The sequence below is a fragment of the Symphalangus syndactylus genome, chromosome 4 (genome assembly GCF_028878055.3).
Source record: "Symphalangus syndactylus isolate Jambi chromosome 4, NHGRI_mSymSyn1-v2.1_pri, whole genome shotgun sequence".
Lineage (NCBI taxonomy): Eukaryota > Metazoa > Chordata > Mammalia > Primates > Hylobatidae > Symphalangus > Symphalangus syndactylus.
In genome coordinates, this window is record NC_072426.2 from 60888273 (window position 1) to 60900521 (window position 12249).

Sequence of the window (12249 nt, forward strand, 5' to 3'; positions counted from 1 at the left end):
GAAAATTGAGCTTATGATATGCAGAGTACAACCTAATTGATTCTCCTAAAACAGCCTTTGGTCAATGGCCTTTCACTAGTATATAGTTCAAATTCTAAATCTTGACTTATGAATCTCTTGATAATCTTAGCCTATGTGCCTCATCCAAATTTTGGGGGTTGCACAAATGTCCAATAGAAACGGTATTATAGCCACTGCTTCCCAGTCTTTCTAATGAGTCCAATACTGAGTGTGTGAACTTCCCATAATGCTTCAGGACTTAACTTTTCTGCCACCCTCTGAGGCTGAGTTGTCATCCTGAAGTACTCTATAATCCCCTGTGCTTTCTCAGGACGTGGGAACACAATATTCAAAGTCCTGCTTTGGCCATCCCTGGATTACACTCCTTCAAGCCAAGTTTGCATGTCCTACTCATCTTGGTAGGCCCGTGCCTGGCTGAATACATGCTTACTGAAGGCACAAGTGTACTTTCTTCCCAATAGGAACCCAGATTGTATTTTGCTTCCAAGATCTGCTTCAGGCTCCACTTTCTCCACTGGCAGGACGGATATTAAAAATATTTAACAACTAGTTCAGCTCAGGCACCAACCACTCCCAATGGACACTGGCCACAGCACTAGAAGGAAGTGGTCCTGGAAGCCCCTTGAGAGTCCAGGCATTATTCTTTTGTTTGCTTCTTTAGAGGATGGGAGTAGGCTGGGAAATCCTGAGGATGGGGTCCTGCTAGACTCAGAAGGGGAAGCTTGGTGGGTTCATAGGAACAGCTGCTTAATTAGCCTGTGTGAAAGCAATTCAAACTGTAAACAACTGGTACAGCTGATCTGCACCATATCAGCTAAATATTAGCTCTGTCCACGAGGTGTTCCCAGAGCACTGAGGCCTGCACTGATCCCCTCCTTCTTGGGCATCGTATAGTGGCTCATTTCATCACTCATGCAGCCACTGAATTCTCTACTACTTTTTATAGTTAATTGATTACATGTGGGTAAGCCCTGTTTCTAAAACTGGATTGTAAGTTACTAGAGAATGAAAGCCATGTCTTCTCTTCTTTCAATCTTTCTTTTTTTTTTTTTTGAGACAGGGTCTCACTCTCATCCAAGCTGGAGTGCAGTGGCATGATCAAAGTTCACTGCAGCCTCCACCTCCCCAGGCTCAGGTGATCCTCCCACCTTAGCCTCCTGAGTAGCTGGGACCACAGGCGTGCACCACCACACCCAGCTAATTTTTGTATTTTTTTGTAGAAACAGGGTCTCGCCATGATGCCCAGGCTTATTTTGAACTCCTGGGCTCCAGTGATCTGCCTGCCTCAGCCTCCCAAAGTGATGGGATTACAGATGCGAGCCACCACGCCAGGCCTTTATCTTTAAATAAATCATCTAAAAGTTCCATAACCATCTCTACATCATTTTGTATTTTTTGAAATGCTCTACCAGAGTAATTTCCATTACACTTTTGGCTCTTATTAGGGTTAATATCAAAACTAACCATATGAACAAAATTTCCTTATCTTTTATAAAAGTGTTACAGAAGACAATACTATACCATTTAAACTAATTTATATTCTTTTAGAGTTCAAAGCTGAAGGAAAGTTTAACTGAACTCTTTTGACATACTGATATGCTTCATAGATAAGGAATCATCTCACTCATTCTCTCACACACACACCCCTCTATTTCTTTTATAATCTCCCCAAAATCCTTCAATAAAAACAAAAATACATCCTGAATCTGATTACAATGTCACCTCCATTGTTAACATCCTAATTCAATCCTCCATCCTTGTTCACTTCAGGGCTGCAAACCTTGAAACCAGTTAAACTGGTCTCCCTTCTTTTTCTCTTGCTGCATTCTCAACTCATCCTTCACCAAGGAAAGAGAGGGGGAAATGGAGGGAGGAAGAGACAGGGAGAAAGGGAGAGAGATTTTTTTCAAAGCATAAATGAAGTCCTATCATTTCCTGGTCTAGAGCTCTCCAGAGGCTTCTCACTGTGCTTCTAATGAAATCCCAAATCCTTTTCCAAGACTCAATTATGTTTAGAAAGAAATCAAACTTTTGCCAAGGTAGGCCCATGCTTGCCTCTCATACCTCGTTGCCATCCGTCCTCTTCTTTGATCACTACATTTCAGTCATTCTAACCATCCTTCCGTCCCTTGAACATTCCCAGTACATTCCCCTCTCAGTTAGGCACCATGCTTCCTCATCCCCCCATATATATGCTGAAAGTCTGTCTCCCGATATCACAGGAACTCTGTCTTGTCATTGTTAAATTACCAGCATTCAAAACTATACCTAGCTTAGTGAACATTTGCTGATTGACTTACTATCTTTTGAGTCAGCTAGAAGAAAAGTATTGTTTTCATAATAAGACCAGAATTCATGTTCATGGTCTAAAGTAATAAGAACATTTATAAAATAATGAAAAAGCTCATATGAAAAACCTGAAATTCTCTACCACAATTGGGAAAAATTGTTAAAAACAAATGAAGCAATAAAATAAAAATCTCTGAGAGTAAACTGGTAAAAAGAGAAGGATGTGATAATTTGAAAATCAGCTAGGATAGGTAACCTAAAAAATGTCTATATTAAAGCATCAGATTTATGGTTTTGCTCTTGGGACAAAGCAAATTAATTTGTTATGCTATGGAAACCACAATAGAAATACATGATCTCAGTGCAAGAAAAATACAGAGTATACTTAGACCAATATGCAAATTTATAAATGATGTCATCACAAAAATACAAGCCAAAAGAAGACCATAAAATAAAGACACATTTTTTATGCTGTTCTAAATAGCACTTTATCAAAACATGGTCAAGCATCCTTCTCTCTGGAGCCTACTTGGACCCTACAAGGCCTTGCTGACTCGTGTCAGAGTTACCCTAGGATCCAGGGCAAAGTCTATAAGGCATCTCCAAGAGCTGCTTCTTTCACAAGTGAACTTGGAATACACCCACCAGTCATCTGCATACATGAACATGGAAAAATAATGAGATGATGCAGTTTTCCCCTCTGTAATTAAAAATTTAGAAGCATTACAAGGACTAAATAAAAATTTAAAAACAGCTGAATTTTGTTCTTCACTCTCTCCTGTCCTGCATGCTTCCTCTTTTTTGGAGCTGCCAAGCCAATTGTGATAAGAGCAGATCTTTGGTCCTTTAAGGATTTACGTAAAAGGCAACTTAATTTCAGAGGAAAACCCTGACATATGTTTGTGAGTCTTACATTCTCATTTGGAAGACATAAAGTCCAACTTAAACTATCTAGATTCACATATTTTGCTTAAGTCATGCTTGGTATTAAGTTAAACATTAACTTTTGCTTTTTCTCCATGGCCAAAGTGGAAAAATTCTGGGCAGAATATCACTTCTGAAGGTAGAAAACAGGTCCACTTCCACCTCTACCACACCTTTCCAATGTCACACCAATCATGATATGCTCCAGTCTATAAAACCTTTAGCAGAAGATTTTATTAAATGACTAACAGGCTATATTAATTAATTCAGAGAAATGAGGTTGTATATTTTTAAAAATACACTCATTTTTGTGGTCCTGAATTAGTAGTAATGATACTTTTTATCCCCTCAGTTCAGAAAGCTGCATTAGAAGTGACTGCTCTGAGAAGTCCGGAGTGGCTCTCCTGGGTGGACGTGGGTAGTGGAAACCATAATCCAGGAGAAATGTTACTGCTCTTGGTTACAAACCTCGCCTGTGCAGTTGTTAATGGTGGGTGATCTCCCTTCCCCGGGACTGCCTCCCTCCCCACCTTTTCTTTCTTTGTTTTTGACTACCGTGACTTCCATGCCCGAACTACTGTCCTCTTTTTCATGACAGGGCTTTCTGTTCACTGCCAACTGCAAATATTTGCCCTTCATGTTGTTTTTGTTGATAAATTCTTAGTTTTAGTTTTAGTTTCACTATGGTCTGACAGAGTTTCAGTGCTAAGAAATGATGACATTGTTCCAGGTCAGAGTAAAAGCCAAAGAGAGCAGAGCACCACCTCTTATGCTTCAGACTCTGTTCTCACTCCTGGAAATATCAGGCAAGTACATAACAAGTACAAACGCCTCTGCCTCTCTTACTCAGAAATCCTACATATCTTAGTTTCATAGTTTCAGCCAAACCATGCAACCAGCTCTTTATTTTCATGCAAATAAATAACTTGCAATAAGGTCAAATTCCTGGATCTGACAGATAAAAGATAAATTTTATTTTCCAGCAAATATGAAAATCCAAATATTTCAGAGATTCCTGGCCAAAAAAAAAATCACAATAAGCCTTTGTACCCATTTTAAGGAACACATCATGCCTATGAATTATTAAAATCTGAAAGTCAACTTATTTAATTGCTTAACGTTTAAGCCTTTTTACAAACTATTATTATTATAACAAGAAAAGCATTTAAGGACCTCTTCACTGAAGTTAGTCAAATATTAGAGGGAAATACCTTTTTAGGCTGGAGCTGGGATACTAAGTGAGCATATGCTTAAAAAAATGCTCTGTGACTTAGTGAGAAACGAACTATACATGAATAAATAGGCGAAAGAATTTGACAGATGGAACATAAGTGAATCTCTGCAATACTGCTGAAAGTCACTCTATAATAATACGTATGTCCACCTTTGGACAAAATTCCAAATTAAAGAGACAGCGTCATTGCTCATTCCCAAATGTCAGCTCAGAGTTAAAGACAACCGAGAAAAAACAAACATGTGGCACTGCGTAACATGAAGAGGAAGCAAAAGCATGCCACTTGATCAGAGGTAGTCAGGTGGTTTGATCACATTGGCTTTATTCTGTCAACTTCCTTCCAGGAAGTTTAGAGGTTTCACCAATGAGGTCTACTGTTGATTCTTATGCCACCATCCTCCCTTCCTCCTCCTTTGTGGCCTAAAACTTACCCACACTCCAGGTTCTTTGATGTCCTCACTGTTACAGCCATAGTAGTCTGGGGTTTTATCCAGTTCCTGCATGTTTCCTTGTGCTCTTATGCTCTTATCCGCATGGCAAGAAGAGCAGAGGGCTGCATTCCCCATCTCAGCTCTACAGTTCCTGCTGTCAGTGGGCCCGTCCTTGCCCTCTGCACTCTGTCCAGGGCTCCCAGGGGTACACTAATGTGGGCAATTCATCAAGATGATCCTTGGCTCCTCTGCTCAGTTCCCTTCCACGCCCCTCACCAGTTCTCCCCATCTGCTAGCTGGCTTGCTGGTGTCAGAGACAACTCAAAACCCCCGGCAACTGCAGGCTGCATTCAGTGACCATTTCCAGTGCAGGCGCTGCCAGTCTATTTTTACACCTACCAGGCCAGCTATGCATGTCAATGGAGTGAGGGGGGTGAGGCAGACAGAGAGCAGGGGAGGGGGCGGTGTTGTTTTGTTTTTCACCATGCAAGCAGCCTGCCTCACACATGGACTTAAGTTCCTGCTGGGTAAAATGTCTCTACATATGAGAATTTTTGCATTACTCAATGAATGCCTTTGAATCTTTTTATTTCCCTCTTCTCTGTCTCTTATTCACACAATACTAAATATTTTAATGAATCTGCTTTATCAGTAAAACAGATAAAAATTATTTTTGTAATTGCTTCAACCAAGTGGAAACTACTTGGCTTATGTATACTGTCTTTCTCATTATTGTTACATAAAACAATTAGCCATCCTTTTACCATTCTTTTAACATGTAATATTCATTGGAAACACATCCATCAAATGGCTCACCTGACACTGGTATAGAAGTTTTGTTTTTTATAATTGTGTAGTTTGTCATTATTCATGATTGTGCCACGTAAGAGCAAACATGTTGATTCATTTATAATTCGTTTTAATTTTTAGTATTTTGAAAATGTTTTCCCCAGCTTTACAAACAATAATTAAGATGGTTTTCAACACCATCCAATCTTTGAAATCATATTACAGATTTTTGAAAGAAATTGTTTCCCACTGAGATGAGCATAGCAAATATACATTAGATATGCTGTATAAAGCTAATTATGATCAAAATCAAAGCTTTGTGAGGGACTAACATGGATTAAGCTTTATTCCTCCATTAGGGTTTCCTCTAAAACTGTATATATATATATATATATATATATATATATATATATATATATATATTTAAAACTATATATTTATATATATAAAATTTTATATATTATATAGTTTAACTAGTATAGTTTAAAAACCCTATGAAATATATTAATATAAATATTATTATATATAATTATTTGAATATTAGTCCTATCCTTCGTCATTTGTTATTTGCATGTATATACAGCTTATTTTGCAAATCATTTTAAACTACTCAATGCAGGGTCCAGACTTAGATTTTGTATTATCCATCCACATGCTATAAATTAAATATTAAATGTCTAAAAAAAGTATTGAATTGGAAGCAATTATTTGGGGAAAACAGGATGTGGAAGATATTTAGAAACTAACCATATTACATTTGATAGACCAGAATTTTCCTTTCCAATATGTCATTTTTTTTAAAGCTAAAAACCATTTGCCATTTTTTTAAAAAAAAATTAAAAATAACATTCCTAAAATACCTTTCTCAGATTTGAGTTCACAAATCCCTAAACACTCAAATCCGAGAGGGACATTTTTGTATTGTTGCTTTCCACAGGGCCCCACGCTGCTTTTTTGTCAATCTGGTTTTGAATAACTCTTCATTCCAGAGTTTATGAGCCTTAAGTATCTTGCTTATTATAAAGTTCCCATCCTTACAATCCAGTTTCTGAGAGGCATTGCCAGTATTCAGTGAAATTACTTTAACTTCCCAGCTATAGGTGAAGGCATCTCTTAAAATCATGTTTTGAAAATTACTGACTGAACCAAAAATATTATGACAACAATGGAAGGGGGCTCATTTCTCCATTCATGTTAAAAGGAACATAATATAAACCTTTTAAATGTTAAAGTTTTAAGTGAAAGTATTCACAAAGATGATGGTTCAAAATCAGTAACAAGATTAGACTGTTGGCTGGGATACATCAAGCAAAGCCTTTCATGTTGCCTGAATAATTTTATATAGACTAACGATTCATCATAATATGGTAGTTTCTCAACAAATTTTCCACATATTTGAACCATGTACTGTAGGATTTAAGTAGGCTATGATGTTTAATGGTGTGTTTATAAATTCTTTTACAAAGATGTGGTTTTAACTTTTTTGTCTCCTTCTATAAGGTTCTTAGAACCTGGAGAAGGTCTGTGGTCCACAAAGTCTTACAATAGATGCTTCTTCTTGAATATGTAGGAACTATTTTATTCAGAATATAAACCCAAAACAAAGAATGCCAACCAAGATTTTTCCAGCTATTGAAAGAGATGCACTCCCTCATGCCCACTTTTGGAATTAGTGTACTATTTTAAAAACATTCAATAGAATCTTCAAAATAGAATTATGTCCACTTAAAACACTGGTTGTAAATCCTAAAAATTATCTCTAGCCTCCTCACTTCATTCTGGAGCTGAGGTCTGGAACTCTGTACTTACACATGGAAAAGGAATATTTAACCACAGCAGATTCAGGAGATGCCCCTAGGTGCTAGATGAATAATTTTGCTATGCTTTAACATCTCGAATTGTTTCCTGTCATCTTTCTGTCTCATTAATACACTACCCATTCCACCGCCATGCCTTTAATTTTACTTCTTCCGCCAAGCATGCCTTCCCCCTCCTCCACCAGTCCATGTTCACTGTCTCCAAAGCTCATCTTAAAGCTTTCCTGTCTCCTGCAAGTCTTCATTACACCTTTGTTATTAGTCCCTTAATTTGTGTTAATATCGTCTTGAATAAGGTTGCGACTACTATCGGCTCTCGCTCTTTGCAAGATATGCCTGTTTTCTCCGACCGACGTCCTCCCATACCTAAATACGCACAATAGTATTAAATGTTTGTGAGGTAAATGAATAAAAGGCAACCACAGATAGGGACGCAATTCATAATATCAATATTTAACTGGACTACACTGACCTAAACATCTTTTTTATTTTGCAGATTAACAGGAACAGATTTAATAATTTTAAACATATTTAAGTATGACAAATATTTAATTTCTTTTCCAGATTTTCAATAAATCTCCCTCTTGGCCTTTGAAAAAAAGGTTAACACCATTTGGGGTAAATTTTCCTAGAAAAGAAATTACAGTGCTTTGTTAAGAAGGAAAATACCACTGAGAGTATGAACCAACCAAGTAACATGCTGACAACTGTTGGAAGACACTTCCCTAAATGACTAGGTATTTGTTTTCTTCTACCCCTCTTTCTTTTTCTTCATCTCGGGGAAATCATCTCATGCTTTCTCCAATAAAGAAACTTTCTGCTTGATGAATATAATATCCATACTCCTATGATTAGCACTGTCCCAAATATGCCATGTAGTGATCCCTGAACCCCACTGCTAAAGCTTAGTGCTCAAACAGGGAAGGGCCAAGGAAAGACAAATACAAACACCTGGTGCTACTGTGATGGCTGAAATTTCCTATTTTCTGGCTGAATAGATTTAAATTACCAACCTGGAACCTGGAAAACATCATAGCTGTGAAAACAGAATTTCCAACGAGCAGCTGCCTATGTGTGATCACTTCAAACTTTGCCGATGATCAGATACTTTCTAATAAAAAATAAAAGTGTAAGGGGTCTGCAGAAGAGAACCTTACTTCAGAAGTTAAAACGTTTCTAGTTCTATCTTCCAGTGGTTAACTAAGAGTGGCTGCCAGACAGGTTTGGCACAGAAGCTTGGGTGATATGACAACCTATATACATAACATTTTGTCAAACTGAAGGAAAGCTTAGCAAATACAATGCAGCACCATCCTTTAATAATCTGCCAGCAGACAGTCAGGATCTCTGTGGACATCTGACAAGGAATATGCTTTCTGCCAGGGCAGAACAATGTCACCACTGTTTTTCAAAAATGCTTCAAAGTCATTAGGGCAAATTACTCAGAAAGCAAATATTTGCATGTTTGACCACACTTAGAGCAGGATACTTGAATTTGATACATGACTTAGAAAGTGAAATTCAAAGCCTCCATGACGTGACATATTTGCAATGTCTTCTTAAATTCCCAGGCACTTTTACTGTTATTATTTCATCTGTATTGCTGTGTTTCAAATCTATCATAAGAGAAAAGCGATTAAGGACTAAGAACAAAGGCTAGCTTCTCAGCTTTAATCTTCTGAAAGTTGCTGCTGAAGTCCCTATGACAGCAAATCTAAAAATCATTCACTGCAGTTTTAAATTTCACCTTTTAAATAAAAAGTCATGATTACAGAACCATCAGGAAACTAACACCTTGGAGAAGAAATAACTGTCTCAGTTCTATAATTTAACCTAAAGGCTTAGATCACAACTCCTGAAGTGCAGTTTTGAAAAGACCTCTTAGCTAGGGTTTACTAATCCCAGGTTTTGATTCCACTATGAATTTGTCTGTGTGGACTTTTGTAACCTTTATCAAATCTGAGCTTCTATTTTCCTGTTTTTAAAAAAAGAAAATTAGATTCGACGGTTGTTGGATCCCTTCCAGCTCTGAAGCTTTTCACTTCTATGACACAGAATATGTAACATTTGACAACACACACCTAACACAAGGCCATAGTTGAAGGTTATCACCTATTTAGTCCATCTGCATGGGGACAAAAAGGATAGGAATCACATGGTTTCTCATTCTCTGGGCTGGCTTTACTCAGTAGTGTTTCCCTGGCAGACTCACAGGGAGGATGAAAACACCACTGTGGCATACTCTTTGTTGATATCCAGGAGCTGTTTTTCAAGTTGAGGACCGTTTCACTCTTATTCCACCTTTGCTGAGTATTAGCCTCACTTATACCCTGCCACATCTTTTACATGTCACAACTGTAAACTAACTGTCGCCTGGAAACATTCTTACTCTCCCAAACTGGCTTTGCAGGACAGCTTTATAGGACTTTGTAAGACAAGTCTTTGCAAATCAACTGTTTTATTTTCCTTCAAATGTTTTGATTAATGTATGCTTTTTTTTTTTTAAGACGGAATTTCGCTCTTGTTGCCCAGGCTGGAGTGCAATGGCAAAATCTTGGCTCATTGCAACCTCTGCCTCCTGGGTTCAAGTGATTTTCCTGCCTCAGCCTCCCAAGTAGCAGGGACTACAGGTGTGCACCACCACATCTGGCTAATTTTGTGTTTTTACTAGAGACAGGGTTTCACCATGTTTGTTAGGCTGGTCTCGAATTCCTGACCTCAAGTGATCCACCTGCCTCGGCCTCCCAAAGTGCTGGGTTACATGTGTGAGGCACTGGGCCCGGCCAATTAATTTATTCTTAAAAGGCTAGTGCTATCATATTAAAAAGACTGAAAAAAATTGCCATGAGTCTTTAAAGTGGCAAATCAGAATGTTTCACTCAGAGTCATGGAATTAAATTTTTTTCTCTCTTCCAAGATTCAAGGTTATTCAAGAATATCACACAAATTTAAAAAGGTCATGTAGAGTTTCTCTTAATCTAAACTATCATGTGCAAAAAAACTATCTTAACGTGATATTTAGTCAATACTTCATATTTTTCAGATCATCATTAATATGTAAGATCTATGTTACCTTTGCTGAATTTAGAAATCTGCTTTGATTACTGTCTGCCCTTCTCCCTGTTTTTGATCATGGCAGCTATAATTCGAGACTGATTGTTTCACTCAAATGCGTTTATCTAATTAAATTAATGTTTGGTTATCCCTACTGCATGCAGAATTCTCGATGCCCACATAGTCACATGAATCCAAGGACAAGTTCTCCTGTCTTTGGGAATTACTGACCTGTGGAAAGAAAATTGGAACATTCTGTGCAATAAGCAAGGCAGCATGTCATTTTCTTCCATGTTTGGGTACACTCAATACAATTTATTTGACTAAAAGTTAAACACTTCATGATTTTTACAAATTGGCCCTGTTTATAACTGATCAATCAGGAAAACTGTTGCATAACTTATGGATCTACACTAAATTCCCTATATGGACATGTGGCATAATTTTTCTAATTGGGGTCAATATAAATGACTTTTACTGTTTATGCTTTACACAGATTAATCAAAATGAATATTGCCAAGCTATTCATGTGCCCACAAACATCAATTAACCAATTTAATTTTACATTCCTTCCAGCTATTATTTTCATTCCAGACTGCTGCCTCTTGACTTCTGGTACATAAAGGACAACATTCTTTAATAAACAGTGCTAACAGCTTGCATAGCTTTCCGAAGGCTACTGCACACAATGCCCAACACAAAGTGGGCACTCAATAAATGTCGCTGACTGACATTAAAGAGACTATGAGGACAGAAGTGTAGGGTGGCCAAAGCAAGCCTAAGGGGCCATTTGGCTAATTCTATGTTCTGTCACATCGGATTGGATTTTGAAATGCAACGTGAATAAAACAATTTAGCCATTGTGCACTCCTACTTATTTTGAAGACAAATACGTGTGTACAGAATCCCCCCAAACTGGTTAACTACTAAAGCAGGGGCTTCCCCACAGCTTTTTTGAAGAGAGGGTCAAGTGATTAAAATAAAAAAGCAAGATGGGGGCTTCATTACAATCTGGCTGTAATAGCTATTTTTTGAAGCCTAAGCCAGTGTATAATTTATAAACACTTCTAGTAAGTTTCCATCTGGCAACCAGCTGATCGAGATAATCTGAAAAATATTCAGTTAAGGTGATTTTAAAATAAATGGTGCATAGCATGAGAATAGATCAGTTAATGGGCAAAGTCTGGTGCCCACAGGAACAACAATCTTAGAAGAGGTGTGACTGTTCATGGTAGGCTGGGGAGAAAGCTGCCTGGCTATGTTCTATGTGTTGCACGCCATGGTTGTCCAGACCTATCTATCAAAGAGGACTCACATGCCATGGTAGTTAGACACACTGCTTGAGCATCTAGACAAGAAAAACGGGAGTATTGTACTAATGAGCATTTATAATCAACCTCCCCAAATAATGTCTTACTATTAAGCAAATGCCTCCACGAAGGCCCAATGAACTATTCATGACTAAAGGTAGAAAATAAATATTCATTTATCCTTTCCTACTACTTATTTCTATTAATATTTGGCCAGTGTTTTCCTTTGAAAGTTCACAGGCATTAAGCTACATATATTTATATGTTCAGTTTGTATACTCACTGTAGAAGTTCTAGAGAAATAACAACCTTTCATAAACTTTTTGGGCTGCAACACATGGATTTAAATGTTTTGATACATTTGTCATTACCAAAAGATT

General features: G+C 37.6%; 1 protein-coding gene across 38 annotated transcripts in view; it reads right to left on the bottom strand.

Moving 5' to 3' along the window:
* The window catches only part of ANK2 (ankyrin 2), a 719880-nt gene that overhangs the window by 241471 nt on the left and 466160 nt on the right, over positions 1–12249 (bottom strand). For 2 of the 38 annotated variants that reach the window (XM_055274788.1, XM_055274787.1), the window contains exon 1: positions 4900–5285. The exons of the other annotated variants lie outside the window; for them this stretch is intronic. In XM_055274788.1, the coding sequence (XP_055130763.1) occupies positions 4900–5034 (135 nt within the window). In that variant the 5' untranslated portion in view covers positions 5035–5285. Of the gene's footprint in view, positions 1–4899; positions 5286–12249 lie in introns of those variants that run through there. 38 annotated transcript variants of the gene reach the window in all.